This window comes from Melopsittacus undulatus, chromosome 6 (assembly GCF_012275295.1).
Source record: "Melopsittacus undulatus isolate bMelUnd1 chromosome 6, bMelUnd1.mat.Z, whole genome shotgun sequence".
NCBI classification, from domain to species: Eukaryota; Metazoa; Chordata; class Aves; order Psittaciformes; family Psittaculidae; genus Melopsittacus; species Melopsittacus undulatus.
This window is the reverse complement of record NC_047532.1, coordinates 13486686-13513688: the sequence shown is the minus strand read 5'-3', so window position 1 is coordinate 13513688 and position 27003 is coordinate 13486686. Positions and strand designations below refer to the sequence as shown.

Genomic DNA, 27003 nt, shown 5'->3' with positions numbered 1-27003 from the left:
GCTCCAAGTTCAGGGTCACTAAAAGGAGGGATCAATCCAAGGTAGGTACAGAAAAAGAACCCTGAGGGCAGTGGCATCCTCTGATATGTGCATCATAGAATCACAGAATGGTTTGGGTTGGAAAGGAGCTTAAGATCACCCAGCTCCAACCCCTGCCACAGGCAGGGACACCTTCCACTGGAGCAGCTTGCTCCAAGCCCCTGTGTCCAACCTGGCCTTGAACACTGCCAGGGATGGGGCAGCCACAGCTTCTCTGGGCACCCTGTGCCAACCCCTCAGCACCCTCACAGGGAAGAACTTCCTCCTTATATCTAATGTAAATCTTCCCCGTTTACATTTGAACCCATTACCCCTTGTCCTATCACTACAGTCCCTGTAGGGTCTTTCCCACAGACAGGCACATCCCAAGCAAGGCGCACCATAAGCATGGCACACACTAAGGACACTGTCATCCTCAGAGGAGGTGTCACTCCAAAGGTGTCACTCTCAGATACATGTTCTCCAAGGAGGGCATCACCTCCAAGCAGTGGCACACCAAAGAAGGTGCACTATAAGGAGGATTCAACCCAAGCAGGGTGCTCTGCAAGCAGGGTGCGTCCCAAGGAGCATCACTCTTAGGCAGCTGCACCCCTCCAGGGAGATGCCAACCCAGGGAGGGTGCTACCAGCAGTCAGATGCACCTTCTGACAAGAGCTGTCTCAAGCCAGGTACACCATAAGGAGAGTGCACCATAAGGAAGGTGCACCCCAAGTAGTGTCCCCAGCAGGCAGGTGAACACCACAGAGGGTGTACCCTAACGGTGGTGTCACTGCAAGGAAGGTGCCATTCCCGGGTTGTTGTACCCCAGGGAAGCTGTACCTCCAGCACAGCACTCCCCAAGGAAGTTGTCACCCCTTGGCAGGTACCCCCAAAGCCGGGTGCACGCTATGCAGAGCTGAACCCACCCAGAAGAAGGGCACGCCCCGAGGAGGGTGTCACCCCAAGGCAGTGCCGCCCTAGGGGGGTGTCACCCCCAGGCAGGTGCACCCCGGGTCGGGCACACCCCACCGAGGTGTCGGCCCCCCCCTCCCCAAATCCATCCATCCATCCATCATCCATCCATCCGTTCATCCTCCATCCATCCATTCATCCATCCATCCCCGCCGCAGCGGGCGCGCCCCTCCCCGCCCGCGGGGCCGCGCCAGCCGCCTCCCGTGCACCCGGCCCGGTGCTCCCGGCGCTCCCGGCGCTCCCTCCCCGCCGCCGCTCCCGCTGCCGCCGCCCGCCGTGCCGAGCCGAGCGGAGCGGAGCCGAGCCGGGCCGGCCCTGTGCATTGTGGTCCGTCGGCGGGGGGCGAACATGGCCGAGAAGCAGAAGCACGACGGGCGGGTGAAGATCGGGCACTACGTGCTGGGAGACACGCTGGGGGTCGGCACCTTCGGCAAAGTCAAGAGCTGAGTACCGCGGCCGTGGGGAGGGCTCCGGGCTGCGCACCCCCCTTCTCCTTTCTCCCTCCTCCCCTCCTCTAACGTGGGCCTCCGTGCCCTGCATCGCCGCCCCTCCGCTGCTCCCCCTCCGCGGCGAGGCCGCGCAGCATCCCCGGGGGCAGCGCGGGGGGAGCCCGGCGCCGGCCCGGTGGGCTCGGGGTGGGAGGTGCCCCCTTCTCGGGGTGGGGTTGTGAGGAGGGGAATGGGGCTCGGGGGGTCGCGGGATGGGGATGGAGATGGAGCCCTCGCCCTTGTGTGCTGCAGCCGCCGGTGCGCCCAGCAGGACCCACCAAAACTTTCCTCCAGAACTAGGAGGAAGGTGGTGGGAAGGCTGGGCAGCAAAGCCGGCACTGACGGGCATCCTTCCCTCGCTGTGCCCAGGCTATGCTCCCTTTTGCCTCTTCATTCCCCAATGGGGCGGCAAGTGCGATCGGGTGGGTGGGAGGAACGGGGAGTAAAGGGGGTTTCTTCTGCTGCCCCCATGTACGTTATCCTCGGGGAGTTTGGGAACTGGCTGAGACCGGCAGCAGGCGGGGATGGAGGGTCGGGTCAGGCTCGGGCTGTACACGGGTATTCCTGTGTCATTCCTGCCAGAGAATTCAGCTTGCATGTTCAAGGCGCTGCTTTGCTTTACCTGGTTTGCAAAGATTTCCGTATCTTTTCCCTGTGAATTCTGCCATTACAGGCAAATTATAGTTTGAATCAAGATATAAAAAAAAACCAACAACCAACCAAAACCCAACAAAATATATTGTCTAAGCAGAATGGATAGCAGTGATTCCTGGTTGGAAATGGGTTTTGTTCCAGCCAGGGCAGTGTGGTGGCTGCTCGAAGGGGTGATGTGTCTGCATGCAGTGACTGGAGTTTTAAAATAACCCCAAATTTGACAGCAGGGGAAAGAAACCACCACAACCACTGGAGCTAAATCCACCTGTGACCATTAATCAGGCCCCTAAAAATATATTGCCGTGTTTAATCCCAAACCACAAATTTACTGACTGAAGAATTGTCGGAATAAGTACTTCTGACAGTAAGGACCATTGAAATCACTGGTGGATACCAGCAGACCTCAAAAAGGTCTCCAAAGACAGGGTTTTGTCCTTGCAGACCAAATTAAGCCTGCCAACAATAGCCTTTTTTTCCTTAACTGCCTTCCAGGAGTACAAACACCCCCCACTCCATATATGACCTTAGTAAAAACTGACAGTTTCCAAAGAAACATTTCAAATGGCATAAAATATTTCCTAGCTCAAAATCCTTTATGGGTACATAGTATCCTTCATATATATATATATATATATATATACATATACATATATATATCCTCTGGCCCCTTAGTATTTAGCCTACAACCAACAGGTGTAATTTGCAGTTGAGACTGGAAACTGAGATGAAGAAACTCAATCTCCTATTTAGCCAGAATTCTAGCATTTTAATCAAATGAGCTTTAGAAATACCTGCATTCACCCTTTTTATCAAGAAACATGAGAAAAGGCAAGGAGATCTTGGCCTGGTTGGTTCAAGTGTTGTATGTGGTGTGTGTAATAATTGCTTTTACACTAAGAAGGCTGGTGCAATCAGTGACATTTCTTGTGGGTGATGTGTTTTCTTCCAACACTGCCTTGCACAAGAGGCCTTTTACTCCTCAAGGTTAAGAAATCATAAAATGACAATTGTTAAGGATTGTAATTGTTAAGGAAATAAACAAAATGGCAGTGAAAGAAAGGATTTAGTAATGATGGGGTACTAACCAAAGCTTGAATTTGTGGTTGGAGCTGAAGTCACTTTAAGCCATCATAAACCAGAGATATAACAGAAAAAGTCCCTGCTGCCCCATTGGGATGTTTGTTCTGGGACATCAGTGAACTGATCCTCCTGAAAAGTAGCTAAATGCTGCAAGAAACTCCAAGTTTTAAGCCCATTCAGTTCCTTGATCTCATTTACAGGAGGACTACACAAAGCTTTCTTCAGAGGGGGCCAAATAGGTTGGCAGATGAGAGCAGGATTTTGGTGATAATACTGAAATTCCAGCTGGAGTTGGTGACGAAAATGCAGCATCTGTTAGTAAAGAGGAAGGTGGCAGGAACAAACGTGGTGGATGTGAATGTGGTGGATGGGTAAGAGGTCTCATGCCAAGGGTCAACTTTACTGCACAGGATTTTGCCAAATACAGGGGGAGCTGGAGAAAATTATTTTCCCTGTCCTGCCAACCAAACATAAGGTTAATTTGCAGGAAACAGAACTGTGGAAATGATCTTGGATTATGACTTTAGTGAAGCAATGATGGAAGGAGGTGGCATCTCCTCCACTGATGGTTGGTAAGAATGGATTAGAAGAACTGCTGCTGTGTTTGTCATGGGCGCATCCCACCCTGCAGGTCCCTGAAGACCTCTCCCACAGCCACACCCCTTGCACAATGAGGTTCACAGTGGTTGCAGCTTGGGGACCATCAGTCAAAATCCAGCAACACAAATATTTTTCCATGCACGACATTCCCAGTGGCCACTTGGTGGTTTCTTACCCACACTTGTTGGCCACCAAGGTGATCGGTTTGTGGTTCCTCAAGGACCGGCAGTGCTTGGGTGATGTTTACATTGGTTATGCTGAAACGTCATAACATTATGAATCGGAGTCAAATCCCAATTTCTCATGCAGTATGTCATTGCTGCTGAAGAACAAACCTTGCATTGGAGGGAAGATAAACTAATGGAGACTGAACAGATGAAGGAAAGGGAAAGGAAGGATGATATAACATACGAACAAGTGGCACTGGGGTAGAATTAATAGCAGTGTTGCTAAATATATGCTTTGGATGGATTTCATTTTTAACTTTGGGCTAAGATAAAGGCTGGCACAGCTGGTAGGAAAGGAGTTTTCTCACCCTTCTGTAAACTTCTACATTCCACTGAAGCATTTGCAAAACTTAACTCTTTGTGCTTAACTGAGCTGCATCAAACACACACCCAGAGGTGGGCTTCTTTGGTACCTGCTGCAAAAAAAGCTATGCTGTCAAGGGGTTTTAATGGTTATGAACACTATTCCTCCTCATTTTTTTCTTATAAAAATAACTAAATTAGAAGGAACTTCTTTCAGAAACTAATTCTATAATCTCTTCCCTTCTTTCCTTAGCAGCATCTGATGCTGAAGCATACTTGTGCCCAGGCAGTCACATGTGCATGTGGATGAGGGGGCAGCTAAGGACACTCATACTGTATCCTGTTTGGGGCTGGTTTTTGGAGTTTAGGGTCAGCTTTACCACCTAACCCTTATGGCTGGGTTATTTTGCAGGACAGTGTGCAGTGCTTCTCGTCTCAGTGTGAAATCTATCTTCACTTTTCACCCCAGTTGCTGGTTTTAAGTTGTGGTAGACCTTACCTGGGTATTTGTCACTAGAAGACAAGATATGTGTTTGAATCCCCTTTCTAATACTGCCACTCATCCCCTTCTTCTCCTCTGGGTTTTTAATCCAGGGAGCTAGTGGAGGGAAGGAGAGGGCTCCCTCACCACCACCACAGACCACCATTGCCTATCCCTGGGGCGAGGACAAACCCCTTAGAGATGAGCATCCCAAGCATCCTCTTCCATGCTTATGGAAGGCATGAGATCTGCCACTGCTCATCCTGGGGCCAGATTATCCCATCAATGTGCACATGGGGTCAGTGGCAGTGACTCCTTGAGCAAAGGGAAGGTTGTCCTTGCTGCCCCATGTCAAAATTCTTGCATCTGCAGGCTGCAGCCAGGGAGACCTGAAAGGCTTCAAAGTCTCCCACCACATAGCAAATTATGTTGTGTCTTTGTCTCTATTTCTCAAGGCGTTCGAGTAGGCTTAACAAGCCACGGGGGACTGAAACAATAATATCTCTGTATCTAATGCTTACTGTAAGCAAAAGATGGATTACAAAATAGACTGTTTATTTTTAATTATTAATGTGTCGGAGCTCGCAAACCTTCACAGTTACACAGTGTTTGTCGTGGATGGAAAGGAGATGAACTCTTCAGCAATGGTATTAAAAACAATAATTATTCATTCCGGGCATGGCCGTTTATTTTTTTCCCAAGTGCATAATAAAAGCTTTTCAAAGCATAAGATGGGATAAGGCCAGAAGGGATTGTCTTGAAACAAAGGATGGCAGAGATCAGGGGTTTCTTCCTAGTTCAGTGTTAAACCTCTTTCTGTTGCTGTTCCTCAGTTTCCCGACTAATGGCTTAGTGTGTTACATTTCTATCATGGACCTGAGTGAATCAAGGGCAGCTTTCAAAGCACAAATTCTTGTGCTCCCAGGAAAGAGAGAGCAGAGGTATCGCAGTGCTATATTTGACCAAATTGAGTGCTGCTGGTGAAAGACTTGATCTCAAAGACATAGAATCATGGAATGGTTTGGACTGGAAGTGGCCTTAAAGCTTATATAGTTCCAACCCCCTGCCAGGGGCAAGGACACCTTCCACTGGAGCAGCTTGCTCCAAGCCCCTGTGTCCAACCTGGCCTTGAACACTGCCAGGGATGGGGCAGCCACAGCTTCTCTGGGCAAGAAAACCTGTGGATTCTCTGTCCCTTTTGGACGTCTGCTGAAGACATCTTACACCCCCATTTCATGCTTTCCCCAGCCTCCTGGGTGTAATGACAAGCTTGGCAGATAGAGATCAGTGCCCTTTATAAGACTACTATTGGCACAACCTGGGGAGTATTTCTTGCAGTGAACAGAGGCTGTACCCTGACCCATTTGCAAGCTGCACTAAAGCTTGAGCATGCTTTTGTGTCCCTTGCACACATGCTGCTTTGCAGAGGCTTCCTCCAGCACTGCCCTGCTCCCCTCTCCCTAAGGATGCACCAGGCAAAATGCCTCCTCGGACTATTTACAGCACAATCTTTGCACCGCAAGAGAGGAATTATCTGCCTTCTCCAGCCCTCAGCTAATCCCTAAATTGCATCTATACTGCAAAGCTTAGTTTATTTTAATTTCATCTAGTAGTTTTAAGTATTGCAAGGAATAAAATGGACGTGCAAAGTGCTGCTTTAAATTTCAAGGGCAGTAAAGTGTTTTATTTTTAGGATGCTCTTACTGAGGAAAGAATCTCTGGTAGGTCTTATCTGGTGGCTAATAATAGTGACCTGGCATGCCCTGAGCAGTGCCAGCGCTGCCGCCCTGCCCTTCTCATGCCGACTGCTTACTCCGCTTGCTTCTGATCAGCTCATTAGAGCCTCCAAAATGACAGTCTAATAATGTAATAACAAGGTTTGCTTGTAATTATTAACTCCTTGTGCTGTATGTTATTACTGGAAAGGTAACATTCATAATTAAAGAGTACAAGTATTTACTGTAAGCAGGTTTTCTGTGCAGTCTTTAGAAAACCATCCATATGTTGCTGTTTTTAATATAATATGGAATACTGAGATGGGGTAGCTCATGGCCAGAGAACACTTTTGGATATCAACATCCAGTTGACAGTTTCCAAGCAGTTTCTGCTGTTAACTTCAATATAAATCGTCCTTCCTAGGAGCTTTATATTTTGTTTGTGTAGTCTGTTTATTGATAACAAATGGATCGAATGCTGAATCCATTTCACATTATTGTTAAGTTAGTGCCATTCCCCCAGTGACAGTGGTGCTACTCCCAGTCTGTGGTTGCCGTTTGTCCTTATACACAGGAGATAAGAATCAGCATCTCAGTGCACCAAGTGCCTATTATAAAAACCCATACTGAAGTTTGTATCTTTTCTACCACCACATTTTGCTCTTGCAGTACAGCAGTGTTCCTGCAGCTTGTCATCAAACCAAGAAGCACGCTTAAGAAAGTATAAATAGAAATTCATTTTAGTAATGCAAATCCTGCAGTCCTATTTTGGGCAGGGAAAATCCCTGTATCATTTTTTTTAAAGAAGTGTGATGGTCTAGTTTTAAGACTGGGTTTATCAGGGGTTTAATCCACCAGTGTGTTACAGTGGAGATTCTCCTTTTCCATTTAAATATATCTGTTTATGATTAATGTAGCTTTTACATGCTATAAATCCTTGCAAATTAGCTTTGGGTATAACCTCTTCCAGTAACTCAGTCTGTTTTATTTAGTGGTGTTTTTTGTGGGTAAGTCTCCTCCCTTCTGTCTTACATGACTCCAGTGCGAAAACAATCAAGTGAAGAGACAAAAACTAAGATAAAATATTTCATCCCCTCATATTTTGTTAGTTTTCCCTTCAAGAGGTTTTTTTTTTCTTATAAATCAGTATCCTAAATAACCTGTATGAATCTTGCTATACTGTTTAGTGACTTTGCAATGCTTTCTTTCTAATAGTTGGCGAACACCAGCTGACAGGGCACAAAGTAGCAGTAAAAATACTCAACAGGCAGAAAATCCGCAGCCTGGATGTGGTTGGGAAGATCAAACGGGAAATTCAAAACCTTAAACTCTTTCGGCATCCTCATATTATCAAACTGTGAGTACCCTTTCTGCTGTGTGCTCAGCTTACTCCATCTGCAAAGACTTCCATGTACACAGTTGACTAGGTTTCAGGAGATGGCTTGAAGTAGTAGATGATGTTAGGTATGTGGTCAGGGTTTTGCACATTGGAGCTAATAATTGCTTTTTGAGCACTAATTTATGGAGACGACACAGTGGACACTTTGAGCAATGATGGAAGATGTTTCTCCCATTGGGACTAACAGCCAACAGACCAGTGTCCCTGCGTCTGGTTTTGCTCAAAGCTGTGCTCTGTTGAACACAGAGACCATTGTAAAGGTGCGTAGAGAAGGTCTGTGCTTTCCTGTGCTGCGATGCTATTAAGAGTTTTTGTGATGATCCTATTTAAGCTTCAGATCTCCAGTATTGGAGCTGCTGGGAATTGTGCCTGAGAAGCTGCGGCATGGCCAGGCTCGTAGAGTGAAGCCTTTTCCCAAAGTCAATAGGATTTATGTTTTAATAGCCTGGTTACCCAGAGCTTAAAGGAACTTTTTTTTTTTATTAGTATTTATTATTCAGACATAGGTTTTCAAAGTTGCCACTCTGATGAACCTGAATTTAAGTTGTAAATCAGCACCTGCACTCCAGCCTCTGGGAATCCTTCTCAATCCCCAGTTTGTGCAGGCAGGCCACATTAACGAGGCACTCGATAATATCTTTGGCATTTCTGTAAAAGAAAGCTGTTGAATGGTAACTGCAAGGAGAAGTTGACATTTAGGTCAGCCTTAAAACTGGCATGAGATATAGCAAATACCTGGGATTTAGAAGCAAGGGAAAACAAATTTTCTCTACAGTTAAATAACTAACCATGCAGCAGCTGTTGACTTTAGAGTAACTTCAGAGTTCCATGGATTTATTGGAGAACAGATTGGTATTATTTCATGAAAAAGCCAGCAAAAGTCCTCAGCTGTGTACCCAGCATCCTGCAAGTTGAGTCCTGTTCACACATTTGTCAAAGTGTTAAAGCCTAAAAATGAAACCCAATTTAACAATATAAGTGTCCTATGGTACGTACTGCAATCATGAAACACAGTGATAAAAGAGGTGAGGAAGAGAGACCTTGGTGCATAAACCTCCTCTTTCAATAGCTTTTTATGTGTATATAAAAGAAATAGTGGGGCAGTTAACAGTAGCTGGGATGTCTGGGTCCAAAGCACTTCAGAAAAATTAAGTTGATGCTGTTGATCTTTATGGGGCTACCACCTGTTCACTGCTGATCTCTGAAAATGGTTTGAAATGTGTTTGTTAGAAATTCCAACCCACGGAAATTTGGCTGTAAAAAGAAAAAAGCAAACCGCAAAGTATGTGAAATAAAAAAGAGGGGTGTCTCAGATGGTGCTGCTATGAATGCCTGTAGCAGCATTGACCTCAGCTGATGATCTTTGTATCAGCTGGAACACTGAAATGGCATTGCAGCACTCAGGAATTGTATTGAGTAAAAATGGAGAATAAATAATTTGCAAGTCAAGGGTGATGCTCTTTTTGTTTTTTTCCCCCATTCTAGAATATAGAGGGATTTAATAATTGAAAAATAACGTTTGGGGTGCTCATCTTTGTTTCTAAACCTTTTCAAAAGGAGCTCCCTCTAGTGCCTGGAGTTCTTCTTTATGCTTGATGCAAGGGAAACCAAATATACCCATTTCCCTGCCCCCTGTGAAAGAAGCATTCATTTCTAAAGCTGTTATTGCAAATCTTAGCCAAAATGGAAATTTGTAAGCCAGGACAGTCCTAAATGTCATAAGATTGTCTGGCAGAGATTTCAGAGGATCATTTAAAAGCTTGAAGGAAAACTGCAGGTCTGTAGAAGAGACCCTTTCATAGACAAGTGAAAGATTATACTTGAAATAAGAGATGGTTTTTCAGAAGTGGAAAGCAATTATAAATGCAAGATCCAAACAAATGTTTATTTTAAGTGTTGACATGAAACTAATCATCTGTTTAAAAACCTTTCCCTGTTCTTCTTAATTATTTTCTTAAGTAATCCACTTGTGTTTTTGAAGGTACCAGGTCATCAGCACGCCAACAGACTTCTTCATGGTCATGGAATACGTATCTGGCGGGGAACTATTTGATTACATCTGTAAGCATGGACGTGTAAGTGCCAGTGCCGTGCCCAAACACTTGTGTGGGAAGAGGATGGTGTTTAGAAGCAAAACGACTGCTAAAGGGAGCACAGTTAAGGTTAAGGCCCAAAATAGAAGTTGCTTCACAGCAAACCCATCTGGAGTGTCTCGTACCCGGCTCACACAAGCGTTGTGTGTGACTTTTTGCAACGTTCTCTGATGTATTTCCATACGCAAACCAAAACATCCAAGGTAACATGTTGCTTAGTGCAAATATTTGGAAAACTAGCATAGTTTTATCATTTATAGCTACGGTTTGACTGTCAAAACCCCCACGGTTCAGCAGCAGATTTACGGCATGGAAAGGAAGACAGCTCGCTGTGGTCTCCATCCCAGTCGTTCACCTCCCCCAGACTCCCCCTTGGTTCCACGTCAGGGTTTTTGAAGACTTTTAAAGGATGTGGCTTATCTGAACAACATTCTCAAAAGCCAGTAATCCTGCTGGGTATAAATCACCTGAGGTGTAGGTTAAACCCAAGGAATGTGGTATTATGGTTGCAAAGAAAATCACTAGTGTCTGCCCCGTGGACCTCCTCATAGTCAGGGAGCAATTGCAGGGCAAGGAGATAAAAATGGGCTTAACTGGACATTTGGAATAAGGTTTCAGGTGAAGGATCAGCCCATTATACATTTCCTGTCTGTACTACAAAAATCGGTGCATTTATAACAAAATGGTATAGATTAGTGCACTGGTCGATGAAGTGGACTTCACTTTTCTGTGTGTAGTTCTGATTTCCAGCACATTTCACCCATCTGGATCTTTTCAGTGACTAATTTGGATCTTTTCTGAAGTTTTGCATACAGAAACTAAATTTTTTATGAAGAATCTTTAGGAAGTAATCAGTCAAAATAATCATTCTCTTCATCATGTTAAATGTAATTTCTCTTAATATAGGTCAGAAAGCTTTATAACTTCTTTAAATCATCACAGTATTCCACCTTTAGCTTTTTTTTCCCCAAAGCCATCTGTCCATGAGGAATTGCTCCCTGCAGCATCCTCTGCAGTGTTTTGTCCAGCCTTGATCTGCATGTGCTGTGTAAGAGAATTGGTCCTGTTGGGATAGCAGGCCATTGCCTCATAGGTGCCACCAGTATGTTCTTGATAGCTCAGCTAAATTCAGGTTTCTAATTTCATCCCTGGGCTGTATCATTTGCAGAGACCAGCACATTATAAAATACAAGGGGGGAAATCTGCTTTATTTGCTGCTTCTGGTCACATGCACACTGTGATTTTCTCTCTGTACCCTGGAACATTTTGGCTCCTTGCTAAGTCAAATCTTCCCTTGCCAGCTCTGCATGCAGACCAACCTTCAGGACTATTTCCCCTTGCATCTGTAGGTTGAAGAGGCAGAAGCTCGACGCCTTTTCCAGCAGATTCTCTCTGCAGTGGATTATTGCCACAGACACATGGTTGTCCACCGAGACCTGAAACCAGAGAACGTGCTGCTGGACGCACACATGAATGCAAAGATAGCCGATTTTGGTATGTGACCCCAGCAGCATTCCAGACATGCAGCCAGCTCCGAGGCGCTTGCTGGAGCGTGTCCGTGTAGCACGCCTTACAAAACCCAGAGCCTGTTTTCCTAACCACTAAGCAGTTGCTTTACCTGAAAAGCCCACAGTTATAAACACCATCCCTTTTGAAAAGCAGGGATTACCTACTGTAGGCTGCTTCTGTACTGCTGTTAAGAACAGAGCAACAAAGTAATGCAAATCTTCACTGTGTTTTCATATAATCACCTAATATAAAGATTTAGCTGATTTATGTATAAGACAGACTCAGTGCAGTTAGTTTCAGGTTGGGCAGGCTGCATGTTTATTTTCATGCATGTTCTCCATAGGTTTTGCCATGTGCTCTTGGCCTCACTTTGTTTTACAAATGAGCAGTAGCAGGAGGCTGTAAGTTGCATTCCTGATTGAAATCCATTGGAATAGCTGGGCTACCAGCCATGTCCTGATGACTCCTTTCTAGCAGTGATAAATCCTTCTGAAGATTTACTAATTTCACACCCCCACACAATTCCTATATAAAGTAAGAGCTCTGGGATGAATTATGTCTCTTTTCCAGTGTGCTCTGGGATTTGCAACTTAGAGAAGCAGAATTAGCCTGGAGTGAATATTCCTTGGTTGGATGTCAAAATAGCAATAACAAAAATAATTGTGGAGAAAGTTGTGCATGCCCCATCCCTGGCAGTATTCAAGGCCAGATTGGATGGGACTTGGAGCAACCTGCTCTAGTGGAAGGTGTCCCTGTCCATGGCACAGGGTTAGAACTGTATAATCTTAAGGTCCCTTCTGACACAAACTATTCTCTGCTTCTATAATAATCATCATAATTTTCAAATCAGCTCAAAGGAGTCTTATCTAAATTAAATGAACAGTTCTCCCCCCCCCATTTTTCCCCCTCCACTTACAGTACCTCTGTTTCTCTGTGCCTGGACCTTCACATCAAACATCACTATAGACTAAACATCTTCTTTTTAGGATTGTCCAACATGATGTCAGATGGCGAATTTCTACGCACCAGCTGTGGCTCCCCAAATTACGCAGCCCCTGAAGTCATCTCTGGAAGGTAGGACATTCTACTTCTCATCAGAGCCTGTGTGAGCACATACATAGTCTTTAAATGTGTTCTTGGGACTGGAAACAGCTTTGCACACCTAGTAAAAGCAGCTGGGTCCTTCCAGCCTGTATTTTATGTTTAGGTGAATCTAGTGGCAGAAACCTGAAAGTATGCTTGGTTGTTGCAGTAAAACCAGGTTTTGCTAAAGGTGTTCATCTTGGATGAATTATGATAGGAGATGTTGACTATATTGCTAATTAAAAAAGGGGGGAAATTACTCTTAGCATGCAAATACTGATGTTTCAGATGGAAAGGCTTTTCCAGATCACGACCTTCTCTCCTGCCTACCTGTAATATAAAATACAGTGTAATGAGGAAAACCATTCACTATCAGAGAATCAGGGAGATCTTTAATCACTTCCCTGCATTGTTGAGCTCTTATATTGAAGATACTTCTCTTCTGGTTCCTTAGGCTGGGGGTTTTGTTCGTGACAGTAGTTTAAACCCTTATAACTTTGCTTCAAATTGATGATTTGAGTTGACAAACCTCCAGTGTGGTTGCATGTTGCAGCATGCAACATCTGCACAACACATGGCATGTTGAACACATTCTGCAAGGGTGACATGGACTTTGCTATGTTGGTACAGAAGTGTTACCTCCTATGTTTTACTGTTGGGAACCTAAGTTACACAGACTGTACTTATTTCCCTATCTCTCTCTATAATAGCATAGCAAGGATTGCAAATACAGATTTCAGTCCTCTATATGGTCCTTCAAACTGCCCATCTCATTATGTTACCGTATTTTCGAACTGCCCTTAGCATGAGCACTAGTTTTCCTATATTTCCAGCACAGAATTTTGCCTAGAACTGTAGCTTTTAAATACAACATTTTGTTCAAAGTGTGTTCGTTGTGATTATGGTTATTTTATCCCTGTTTATATCAATACAAGTGTTGGCAGGGTATCCTAGGAATTAGACTAGCATCCAAAAACCCTGTTGTGACTACAGCTCATTGTGCGAAACCAAGTAAATCCTCACTGTCAAGAGGGGGACCAAGCCAGAAGCTCTACCATGATTCCAGATAAATATTATTAGGATTATTTCAACGTCATCTTCAGTAAAGGCCAGACACACATTTAGGAGAAAAGGCACATGGCAGATTAACAAGGAAGATTTAGTCCCTGTATGTGGAGCATGATTGTTCCAAGGATACAGGCAATGCAGCTTATTAGCAACAAAAGTTGAAATAAGGCCAAAATCAAGCCTACACATTGCACTTTTTCACTGCCTATAGCTGCAATACCACTTGCAGTACCAGTGTTGCTTAATACCCCTGATTAACATACCAATCTGCCTCCTCAAGGCTATAGCAGCATATGAGAGGTGCATTTATGAGGAAAAAGCACGATCCACTGTTCCTGCAGTGGGATGAGTGCATTCCCACTGAGCGTGCGCATCAGGGGAGCTGGTTCCCAGCTCCTGCTGCCTTTGCTAGGTACAGCACAAAAGCAGTGGAGTGTGACAGCTCAGGTTTCGGAGTCCTAAAAGTGTATCTCATTCAGGCTTAAAAGTGCAATCAGCTATTCAGGCCATGCACTTATCAGCAAAAGAATCAGGCTTCCTATCTGTTGGAATTGGGCATGGAGGCAGGATCAAGAAGGCATCTAGCTAATCGTCTGCATTTCCAAAATGGCTTTGCTGCTGTCCCTGGCCTCAGCAGGGAAAGTTTCACCCTTGGGTATGCAGAACTGGTGTTTTAGTGGTGTTCAGAGAATGGCTGTGTGCATAACTGGCACTTTTTGTACGTTGGTGTGTCTGTGGGGGTGCTTTCCAGGAGGAGCGAGTGCAGGATGCCGAGGTTTCAGGAAGAGACTTCTGTATTTCCATTTGAACCTCTGTGTTTTGGTAAGGTTTTAAAGCCCAGGGGTAAGCACTGCAAGAATACATCAGTTGTAGCAAACCAGATAAACAAATGGAGCAAGCAGGCAGCAGCAAACCCTGTATATTTGGGGTGTCCCCACTTGGTGATGCCAGGGAGCACATTAGCAGCTTGTCAGAAGCAGGAGTGCTCATGTGCCAGCACGCAAACTTCAACAGAGAGTAAATGCTCAGAGATATAGTATCTGCTGCCATTTCATCTGCCTCGCTAAATGAATGGTGTCCCTGCACATGGCAAGGGGATTGGAACTGTAAGGTCTCTTCCAACCCAAACCATTCGAGTATTCTATGAACAGAAATTGCTGGCTGAGCCCTTGGGGCAAAGCAATAAAGAGCCTGGCAAAGCTCTTGGAAATATGGGTTTGCTTTTTGGAGGGTCTGTCAGAGGCAGAGATGTACATGGCCATCCAGAGAAGTGCAGGCAGCCAGCACCAGCTCTGCCATGTCATTTCTCCTCACTTCTCAGTGATTTTGTCTTAGGCAAGTTTAGTTGGGAGCATCCATGTGAGCAGCCTTGGAGTGGGATGCAGCTGGCCTGGTGGAGCTGGCAGCAGGTCCCCAGGTCACCTGGTACAACCTGCACCGTAACTAAGGGGAGGAGGACAGGGGTTGACATCTTTCTCCTGCCTTGCCTTTGCACAGGCTGTATGCTGGCCCAGAAGTGGACATCTGGAGCTGTGGTGTTATCCTGTATGCCCTTCTCTGTGGCACTCTGCCTTTTGATGACGAGCACGTCCCCACCCTCTTCAAGAAGATCCGAGGAGGTGTGTTTTACATCCCGGAATACCTCAACCGCTCCGTTGCCACTCTCCTCATGCACATGCTGCAGGTTGACCCCCTCAAGCGAGCAACCATCAAGGACATCAGGTCAGCCAGGGTGGGATGGGGTGGGCTGGCTGTGCCTGGGGGGCTCTGACAGACTGGTAGCAGAGGGTGGTGGTTGTCCTGGGGCTTATCTGCTGGACTGTGGGCAGGGTCATTTACAAGTAGTCAGCTAATCCAGCTGATTTTTGTCCTGAGTGATTCAAGGAGCATTCATGCACCCTTCTGTGCTGATGGAGAGATAGGTGAGGATGAACAGGATGATGATTTTGTATGTATTTTGTGTGTCTGTGTATATATATATATGCATATACATATATATAGAATCATAGAATCATAGAATAGTTAGGGTTGGAAAGATCATCCAGTTCCAACCCCCCTGCCATGGGCAGGAACACCTCACACTAAACCATATCACCCAAGGCTTCATCCAACCTGGCCTTGAACACTGCCAGGGATGGAGCATTCACTACCTCCCTGGGCAACCCATTCCAGTGCCTCACCACCCTAACAGTAAAGAATTTCTTCCTTATATCCAGTCTAAACCTCTGCTGTTTAAGTTTCAACCTGTTACATATTATATATATATATATATATATATAATCCTAGAATGGTTTGGGTTGGAAGGGACCTGAAAGATCATCTAGTTCCAACACCCTGCCATGGGCTGGGACACCTTCCACTGGGCCAGGTTGCCCAAGGCCCCATCCAACCTGGTCTTACATATATAAACACTATTTTATTGTGTTATAAAAAAGGCTAAAAATCTCTTAATAGTGCTTAGCAAAACCAGCTATATTGTGCAATAATTCTAAGAACTTAGTATCTACAGCATTTTTCATTACTTTATTTCAAGACCACCTCCCCGTGAATACCTGTTCAGAATAAGAGGGTAATCATTGTAGTTAGACTCTATCCAATCAAAAAAGGAGGAGAAATGTAAGAATTACTAACTTAATCCATAAATATTGGATATAGTTTTAAATGTGAGCAAATGGTTTATCTTTAAATGCAGTGAAGTCTTCTTGTGTAGTCAATGAGTGCAGTGCCCATGAACCTTTTATCTGCATGCCTCAATGTGGAAATTCAAGGTAAAGGGTACAATTGGGTTCTTATACATGTATTTGTGCCCACAGAGATCATTATAAGTTTATGACTGGTAGCAGGACTTCAAAATTCTCACTGTCTGAGCCATTTTAAAAACGTTTTGTTAAGCTGGAGACTGTTAAGCATTTCATGAGGTTTATAGTAATCATTACATCCCACTGGTGTGCTAAGCATATACATAAACGTTACTAGGACATTCAGGAGTTCTCAGGTTTTTAGCATATTTGCAATGGATGGCCTTAATTTTACCCTTCAAGGAAATCCAAGTAAAATGCCTGGTTTATTTCTGAATTCTTTAATACTAGAGGATTTAATTACATTATAGGGCAGCAGCACTTATGGTGAAATTACAGTTGTTATGTAGAACTTATAGACAAGGTTATAATTTAATTATCACTTAATTATCATTGACTTCATTGTAAGTCAGTGGGAATCAGGTACCTGGATAGCTTTGATGCTTTGTATCTCTATCAGACCTACAGTAATCAAAAAGTGTGAGCATCTCGTATGTGCTGAGGTCTTACTTCAAAGTCATGAGAGCCAGCAGCCATGCTTGTAAAGTGTCATTGCCATTGCAATACTGGGATGCCCATACAGGACTGGATTGAGCTCCCCAACCTGCAGCTGAGCATTCATGGGTGACCAAGCTGACCAAGTGAGGGCCTGGTGGCAATGGGTGCCCCAGCTCTTCTTGCACAGAGCTCACAGTGGCTCCTCTCTGCTTTCTCCAGGGAACATGAGTGGTTTAAGGAGGAGCTGCCCAGTTACCTGTTCCCAGAGGACCCTTCTTATGATGCCACCGTCATTGATGATGATGCAGTTCGGGAAGTTTGTGAGAAGTTTGAATGCACGGAGTCGGAGGTGATGAACAGCCTGTACAGTGGTGACCCTCAGGACCAGCTAGCGGTGGCTTACCACCTCATCATCGACAACCGGAGGATCATGAACCAAGCCAGCGAGTTCTACCTCGCCTCCAGCCCCCCGACTGGCTCCTTCATGGATGACAGCACCTTGCATATCCCTCCTGGGGTGAAGCCGCATCCCGAGCGGATGCCACCGTTGATAGCAGACAGCCCCAAAGCACGATGTCCTTTGGATGCCCTCAACACCACAAAGCCAAAACCCCTGACTGTCAAAAAGGCCAAGTGGCACCTGGGAATCCGCAGCCAGAGCAAACCCTATGACATTATGGCAGAGGTGTACCGTGCTATGAAACAGCTGGACTTCGAGTGGAAGGTAGGGAGTGCTGCTGCTTCTTGGTGGTCTTCAAGGGTCATTTTCTCATGAGCTGAATTGCTCAAGGATATTAGTAAGTATGCTTACAGCCTCACCAAATAAATGCCCCCCACCTTGAAATCATCCCAGCTCTTTCCTGTTAATATAAACACACTGAATTAAGATGCTAGCTGTGGTTCAGTATCTGTTGTGTTGATTTATGGCGTGAAATAAAAGTTTGCTTTAAGAATGCTCTAAGCCTCTGGATGGAAAGATGATTCTGCCTCGTTCAGCTGCAGGGATAAGAGGAGCCAGTCACATTTCTAATTTTAGTGGCTAATTCCTTGCGAGGTCATCTTGAGTGCTCCTGAGCCAATAACCCTCATTATTTATGCTTGGGTCCTGTCAGTCATGTGTGCTGAAATGGCATGATATGCATCTGCGTAAAAGATGCACAGATGAGGAGAGCAGGAGCATTGATATGGTGGCATTTTCCTTGACAGAGATGGAACAGTGCTCATGGACCAGATGTTCTTTCAGACACTTACTGCTTCCTTGGTTTAGGCTCAGCTTCTTGAAGCTTGATTTAAACCCAGATGACATTTTGGTTGGCAATACTCACTGCAGATATTTCTTCAGAGCTGCACAGCATTTAGTCACAATCTCTTTCAAAGTCAGATTAATAAATCCCTATCTTAGCCCTCAATATTAGCTGCTGAGCCTGATCCCCTGAATCTCAGTGCAGTTGCTGAGGTGAGCTCTCCTGACTTATGGCCTTTTGCAACAGCCTCATGAGAGCATTTGGAGCAAGGTAAGAATTTCAGCCCAGATCTTCATCACCAGAGGAGATGATACCCTCCTCGCGCCAGCTCCCAAGGGTTGTACAGTGTGAATGTCACTGTACTGCTTCTTCAAAGCCTTCTATCTCCTGCTTATTTTTAATAATGTTACATATCTAAAAGCCAAGTAGCACTGAGAAACCTGATTTCACTGCACCAGCCAGGAGATGGACTGTCTTCAGATGCATATACCCTAATTATTCTATGATTCTATATGTGTGTGCCAGCCAGACATTTGTTAGTTGCATGGTTTGATAAGAGAGTGAACAAACCTAATGTATTTCTGGTACAGTTTCACAAACCAAGTCAGCCCAACGTCTTTATGTGGGCAGTGAAGCTTATTCTGTACAAGAAGGTTTCACAATAATCTTTCCCACCCTAAGAATAACTTCAGATGTGACTCTTCATCAGAATAGCTTTTCCATCCATGCAATTGCTTTGTAATTATAGCACGGAGAAGATCTCATTGCAAATGAGGTGCAGCAGATTGTGGGGTGGGAAGCGGCAAGAGAAAATCCACAGCTCAAGGCTGATTCACGAACAATTAATTTAGCAGTGCTGATGGGAGAATTCGCTCCCTCCAGCTGGTTTCACAAGCAAGGTCCTCATATGTGGGTCCATGAGTGGACTTTTTGGCTTATGTAGCTATTGCTGCTGGTGAAGGAGACAGTTTGGTGGCTGGCAGATGGGTCAAAGCAGCTTCATCTGCCAGCAGCTGGTGAATCACAGCCCTGTGAAACATCTTCCTTAGAATAGGAGCAAATAGGATATGAAACCATTTGTTTAATTTTGTAGGCATTGTTCTCTCTAGAAACTGTGGGGTTTTTTTCTCAGAAAACATCTTGCTAGTGCTTAGAAAAACATAAGGGAAGAAATGTTCTGCTTTCTAACTTGAGTCTTACTCCCAGAAGCATGTTTCTCACTGCAGGTAGTGAACTCCTACCATCTCAGAGTACGCCGCAAGAACCCAGTGACAGGCAATTATGTGAAGATGAGCCTGCAGCTCTACCAGGTTGACAACCGCAGCTATCTCTTGGATTTCAAAAGCATTGATGGTAAGTGGGAAATGATGCAACATGAGATGTCAAACACATAAAATGGACAGTTTTGAAGCTAATAATAACAATAATAATAATTTTTATTTTGAAATGCTTATGCAGCTACTTCAAGTCGTGAAAGCCCTTTTGATCCATTTGCTTCCACTATTGTTACTAGTTCCATATCAAACATGCATTGCAGATGCCAAACTAATGCCTCTCTTTCTTTGCTCTTTCTATTTTGACTATTGAAGATGATGTGATGGAGCAGAGGTCTGGCTCATCCACGCCGCAGCGCTCCTGCTCTGCTGCTGGCTTGCACCGGCCGAGGCTGAGCATTGATGCTGCTGCAGCCACCGAGTGCCAGTCACTGACAGGCTCCCTGAGTGGCTCCTTTGTGGGCAGCATCCCCTCGGTGACACCGCGCCTGGGCAGCCACACCATGGACTTCTTCGAGATGTGTGCCAGCCTCATCATGGCCCTGGCTCGCTGATGAGTGGCACTGAGGCACCGGTCCCTCCACACACGGTATTGCACTGTGAGGATCTGGTCTGACTTGTCCGCTCCTTGTTTCTTCTGCTTCGGTCCTCCTCCTCCGTCCCTCACCACTCCACAGACTGTGACACAGACCCAATTCCTGACCCAGAACATACACCCCTCTAACAAGGCACTGAGGAAATCAAGAACAGCTTCATTTCATTCACGATACCGTGGTGAAATGTATCCAAGATCCTTTTTTTCCTGGTGAACCAAATGGGAAATATTGGCATGACTGTAAAGTAGCAAATGTATCACTGAGGTTTTGGAATACACCTCCCCTCTGTTTCGTCCTGAGTTAACTGAGCGCTGGCCAAGCCTTCTGAGATATAGGCAGCATGTGATGAGATTGATGTTGTGTCCCCTTTGCTGTGCAGAGCAGGGCTGAGCCAGGTCAGAGGGGTCAACCAGGAGCTACAAGGAATGGAGTGGAGGGGTAGTGAAGCAGCTCTGCGGCACTCACATGTGGGTGCCAGAAGACTGCCAGCCTCTGGTAATACTTTCCTCCTAAAACTAGCAGCTGCTTAGATGCTTCTGCACTAGTGCAATATGCCATGCCCTGTTTTTTTCCCCATGCTAAAGATGAGAAGGTGGGATTTGCAAAGGTACTGTTGTAAACCTGCATTGGAAAATCCTCTATGTGTCAATTCTTTACAGAGGAATGTCGCTGAAGATGCTTTGTTTCTTCTCACAAGAGCCCCAGACGTCACTGACCTGCTCACCACATTCAGATGCAAAGGCTGCTTGCCTTTTAACCAGCCCTTAATCATCATGCCCAGCCAACATGCTCACTCTCCCCTTCCACACCACCAGTTCCAGGGCCTGAATCTCAAGCAGGAGTCCAATGAGCCACCAATGGACAGCAAGATGCAGGTGACCCACCTGAAAACCAAGCACTTCACCCACACCTCACCCAAGGGTGGGGATCCAGGCGAGATCGAGCAGCATCCTGCAGCTCTGGAGCAATTATCCCTCACCTTTCCGATAGGAAGCCTTCACCTGTTGTCACCATCCTAGAACCACTGCAAATCTGCCTTCCTTACCTCCCTGCTCACGGCTTCATGCTGCTGGAGGCTTGCTTTTCATGCTGAAGGGCTCTCCCATCCTGCTGCTGCTCACCGGACTGTGACCTTCACCACACCACTGATAAGGCAGGGATATCTGAATCCAGAGTTTTACTCTTTCTTTACTACTGGTTACCTGAAGGATAGGGTTTTCTTTTTTAAGACAAACTACAGGGATTTTTAAGGTTAAATTCTTGTTATTCAAGGGTAAGCTCTAATGCATGTATGATTACTTTGTGTAAAAGAATTCTTATTTTTTGATTACCTAAGTTTAATTTAATGGGCCTCTGCTTGGCTTTGCTATGGTATTTGATTCCATTTACTTGATCTCAAAGAAAGATAATAGTCTCATCAGTCAAGGAGAAAATGCTTTATGAAAACTTTGCCAAAAATATTCAGGGACAAACACACACGTTTATTTTCTTCTCTTTTTGGGGTTTTGTTTTAAGAAACAAAGCAAAGGGGAACTTTTGCTGGTCCCAGGTATGTGGTCATTCAACTTAAAAAACTTTAATCCATCTTTTTGATAGTTTCTTATGACCCATCAAGGGGTTTTGACAGGTGTTTTTTTTTGTACAGTTGCACTTTAGTTTATACTTTCTGCAAGTTTCTATGGGAAGCAAGGAAGGGAATGACGCATTAAGCCTTTTGTACTCATCATTTTAGGCAATGTAAACAAATACGGGATATTTTTGCCATCTACTAGCAGTTCAATGGACATTTTCAGCTTGAAGTCCCTTTTTCTTTCCTTAAGAAACACAAAATTGCCTTACTTTTATTCTAGAAGCCGCACAAAGTAGAAAGCTTCTAAACAGTTTTGCTGGTCTTGTCTGCTAAATCCAGCACAGCAGTGGTTGGATTATAAACCCAGCAGCAGAATACTTTTGTTTTTAGAATAAATACTGGAAATATTTGTAGTACTCCTAGGTTTTGTAATGATCTTTTTATTATGTGATCATTATTGAATAAATACTCTGGGGTAGAGGATGGCTTTGATTACTGTGCCTGGTGGCTATCAGATGATGCATGTCTCCAGCGCTGTGGTGGGAGCAGGTCAGACCTGGTGAGGATGGAGAACCTAGACTCCTGCAGGCAAAAAACACCCCACCCCAGAACCAAAGCTGAGCAGCACACCCAGGTCTTTAACAGCTTTCAGATCAGTGCTGAGACATGAGCAAACACTGAGTAAACAGCCCTAAATGGTTTCAGGTGCTGTAGATAAGCCCCTTTGGAAAAGAGCAGGAGAAGGCAGCTGAGCAGCCATAGGGACAGACATTCATTTCCATCCAGGAAACAGCTATGAGTGTCTATACCCCAGCTATGGAATGTGTTTGAAATGGAAAAATGTTTTTAAATCATCACTCACAACTGAACATCTTGCCAAAGTTGCTTGTCCTGGAAACATCTGTAGCCCGGTTGATAAGGGGCTGGTGCAGATTATATTAGATATAATCTGTGGTTCAGAAGCATTTAGATGTACAGATGTCTTGCTTTAAAATGACACTTGTCCTCTGGGATTTCCCACCCAGCAGAACTAATAGTATTAAACAGCAGCAAATGATCTTGGTAGGATATATTTGCTTCCTGGAGGTGGGTGGGATTTCTAGGTGGTAAAATAAGCCCTTGTGGCACTTGGCATCTTCTCAGACCCGTGCAAACATAAACTCATGTATGGATCTGCAAAACCAGTCCTGCTTAGAAGGCAAGACGAATGGCTCAGTTTTCCATACGGAGAGACACAAAGAGAGATGAAGCAACTTTCCTGCTTGATGTCAGCAGAGGCAGTGGAGTGAATAGGACTGATGGAAATACCTCTTTGATGAACCCATTGATTGAACTGTCCATTACAGCCTTACCCAAATCCACGCTGCATAGTGAAATATTCTGAGAAGTTTCACTCATTTTTTTTTCCTTTAATATTGTATTCATTTTACCTTCAGATAAGCTGTTTTCTCGTTCCTCGCTGCAAAGAAGCTACTGACCTCCAGTTATATTTTTCCAGACGAAAAGATTAACTTTTACATTGTTACACTGTGGTCAGGTTTGGTTTTTGAGTTAATGCTGGTACATGCATGTGCATTGGGAAGAGCAGGGAAGACATATCTGAATTACAGAAACTTGAATTACTCCAAGTGCAATTCTTCAAAAACCTCTGGACAGCTGCGCTTTGCAAGCCACAAACTCACCCAAACTTTGCTTCAGCCCAAAGGGGAGAGAGACAAAATGTAAAGGATATAGAGTTCGGAATAGGTCCCAGCATTAACCTCCAGCTCTTGGGTGAGTTCATTCAGAAATAGCTTGTATTGTATTAGTTGGAAAACATATATATGTATGCATATATAATATGTGCATATATATATATATCTAAAAATGTGGTTAGCATCCCTGTCAGTGGCCTCTCAGTTTTATTTGCCCAGCAGCGTAGGTGTGTGCCCTGGATGCCTGCCATCGCACACACTAATCCGAGCATGCGAGAGGACCTGGAGAAAAGGGATGGTATTTTTACATCCTCTTCTAGGTAAAGCCCATGAGTAGCTTAGCTGACCCCTTTGGACCCAGCACAGCCTTGTCTGGGAAAGGGAGGAGAGGAGCCACAAGCATCCTGCCCTTCCACACTCCCTGGCCAAAGCCCTTGTGCCAATGGGGTTTGGGGCACTATTATTTTCAGGAGTCAAAACTGAGCAGGTGAAGGCAGAGGGGTGTTTATTTCCTCTTAACAGGTCAGAAATGCATCTTCAGTGTGTGTCCAATTGAGCATTTGACAAGGTGTGTACAAGCACAGGGGTATATATACAGGCAGTGTTGTAAAAAACTAAGCAAGTGGTTGGTATCTGTTGTATATACATTTTTTTGTGACTATGATGCCATTCGTATTGGAATAGATGAAGTTTGAACAAAATAACCATTCTGTCTACTCCTGTTCATTTTACTGCTCTTTACCATCAGTCATCTTGTGTGCACCCAATAGAGAAGGATGTGAATATATGCAGGATGTGAAATTGTGCCTTCGACATACTGGAAGTCGCAGCTTTATTTCACAAGGTGCACAGATTCCCCCATCTTATGCAGAATCCCACCAGTGAGACATGCAGGCCATGTTTCTGAATACTTGAAGTACCATTTGTTATGCAATTATTTGGCTTCACCCTTTTATGAGCTGGGGGAAGAAGAATCGCACATCCATCCCTTTGGATGAGCCAAACAAATCCTTGTTCCAGCTCCTGCAGTATTTTACAGGAAAGTTTTAGTATCTGTTTTTATTTCAGGTGTATACTTACTAGAGTCACTTTTCTTAAGATCTTACTTTGATATGGGCTTTCCATTTAATGCTTTCCTTTGGCTTCCTTTTATATTCCTCTTCATCATTCACTTAGAAGAAAAGCAACAGCTTCCTGTAATTGTGAATTTCCAGCTTGCCTCTTGGACACAGAGGTACCTAACTCCGTGCCTGAGAGGTGAACTGGTTTTCAGAATTCCCTCATTATACCTTTTGATGAAGCACTGACTTTTGCAGATAGCAAACCTGGTATTACATGTATTCAATGCACATATCTTTGCTTGTTTTGATCACCAGAATTAAGAGAACTGGACAGTAAATCAGAGCTCTATTTGCAAAGTATGAGCACACTTTTGGTGTTAGAAAAAGTCTGTTTTCAACAAAAGCCTTGAAATTCCTGCTGAAGCTGCCTTATTTAAAAATCAGTTTATTTGTGAGACTCATCTCCTTTTATTTCAAGTTTTGAAATAGTTTATTTAGCCTCATCTCACAAAGCTGTGAAGTAGATACTGTAGACATGGTACTATTTATTCTTGTTGCCGAGAGCATGTTCATGTGTTCTGTATCATGTTATATTCACGTGTTTTGTACCTCAATGCCTTTGTGGGGTTTGTTTTTTCTTTCAGAGCACAAAGCAAAACTGAATCCCAGGATAACTGTAGTGTCCATGGCCCAGCATCTTTGGGCAGCCAAACCTCAGCTCTAAGAGAGAGGTGAACCAGACTAGTCTATTGCAATTTTTGGTTTGTACTATAAGGAGTATTTATGATTTATGGTATGTATTTAAGGTTATTTTTTGGTTAAAATACTGAACTTTAAAAAGCTCTGAGTATAAGAATCCCTTCAAACATATCTTTAATGTGAAGCGCACAAAAAAACCCAAGCTCTACAAATACCCCATCCTTCTTGGTATTTTGTATTTTGTCAGCTGATAGACTGGAGAAGGTTTTGGTTTCAAATGAATTGTAGTACTTTCTGGGGTGAGCTTTTGTGGAAGGGCACAGAGCCTAGGTTCAGTTTTGTCCTTTGTGCAAGTAACTGTGCATTAGAATAATCACAACGAAGCCTTTTACCTCCCATTTATGGTGTGGAAAGTGTTTCTCGGTGTACTGCACTGCATGTGATTGATAGCTGTCTCCATGGTTGACATTTGCACTTTAATAAACTCGGAGATGAAAAGAGGCAAAAGCAACAAATCCTTAAAACTTACTTATTGTACAGCCTCTTTTTGGCTTGACTGGTAGTTTCTCTCTGGAGATGATGCTCCCAGCACATCCAAGCTGCGGGAGCATGGACGCCCCCAGGGCTTGGGAGGGGCAAAGGGGCAGGAAAAGGAATTAAAGTATGTATATGAATAACATTAACAGCTTCCCCAACCCAAAATACACATCAGGAGCCAGGCCCAAAGGTTTTCTACTTTATTAACACGCATCCAGCAGAGCTGATGGACCTGTGCTGACTCCAATCTCGACTCCTTATGCAGAAGCATAGAGAGAAGCATTTTAAAGGTACTGTGCAAAAATAACCTTTCATTGCAGGAAAGGTGCCTGGGGGACAATTTTGGGACTTAGTTCCTATATACTTGTGATGCAGTGGGATGTAAATACAGTTAAAGCACTGGATTTCTAGTGAGTGCTCCAGTTCCACCCCATCTGCACTCTCCTTTCATGCAATTTGTGTGAGACAGAATTGGTTTCTAAGAAATTTCAGTTCTCCCTCAGATTCAGCAAGTCACAACTGTTATCATGGTGATTTCCATTTTGAGAAGAAACAGAGACGAACAGGGTTTTAAATTCATATGAGAATTATTTTAAGTTTTGATGTGTTTAGGATGTACCAGCAAGGCTATAAAAGAAAAAAGGAAGAGTTTAATTTCCTGACCGATATCTTATAATCTTAATATAGCCAGCCTGTGGTTTAATTGAGGAAATCTAAGTTGCTATATGTAAAGCAGTTTTGTATTGTCTTGAGTCATCCCATAACAAGCGCTTTCCTTCTGTGCATGCATTGGACTCTGTCCATGAAGGCAAAGAGTTTTACATGCGTTGCAAAGCATCCTTACATTGAGTCAGCTGCCAGCGCTAGTGCAGAGGTTTGTGTTTTGCATCTAGCTGGGTTGCAACCCCACAAGGACTGTGCGTAATCACAGTGGGAGCAGGGCCCGATCACGTATATCACAGGATATATGGGGAGGTTTCTCTTTAATTATTTTATTTTAGAAAAGAAAATCTTAAGTAATTTCCTTAGGAGACAAAAAAGAACTTGCGCATGTGGCCAATACAAGATTTGCCTGTAGCGCTTACAGAGCGTGTGATTAATAGACTTCAAGAGCTGTGGGATGGGGAGGAGGATGAGGAAGGAGTCAAGGAAGGGAGGTGTTTTCTTCACAGGATCAATCCTAAACATGCCATGGAAATAAGCATCCCCCCCAGGTAAACAGTCTCCACAACTTCCATCATCAGTACAACTACCAGCAAAGGTGAAGGACACAGAGCACGTCCCAGCCTGCTCTGAAGCCAAACACGCACTTCAGCTCCCCAAACTCTCCATCTCCTCTAGA

General features: G+C 44.4%; 1 protein-coding gene across 3 annotated transcripts; it reads left to right on the top strand.

Annotated features, from left to right (window-relative positions):
• Window positions 1–1283: 1283 nt before the first annotated feature.
• Window positions 1284–25635, top strand: PRKAA2 (protein kinase AMP-activated catalytic subunit alpha 2). Of its 3 annotated transcripts, XM_034064042.1 has the most exons (9): window positions 1284–1432; window positions 7754–7895; window positions 9919–10012; window positions 11380–11524; window positions 12526–12613; window positions 15188–15412; window positions 17206–17710; window positions 19457–19583; window positions 19820–25635. In XM_034064042.1, exons 1-9 carry the CDS (start codon window positions 1339–1341, stop codon window positions 20056–20058), a joined length of 1659 nt encoding a protein of 552 aa, XP_033919933.1. In that variant the 5' UTR covers window positions 1284–1338; the 3' UTR covers window positions 20059–25635. The 3 variants fall into 3 exon arrangements, with proteins under 3 accessions (XP_033919933.1, XP_033919935.1, XP_033919936.1); XM_034064044.1 differs by lacking the exon at window positions 19820–25635 and having other exon boundaries at window positions 19440–19497; XM_034064045.1 differs by lacking the exons at window positions 1284–1432; window positions 7754–7895; window positions 9919–10012 and adding an exon at window positions 10202–10233.
• The last annotated feature ends 1368 nt before the right edge of the window (window positions 25636–27003 follow it).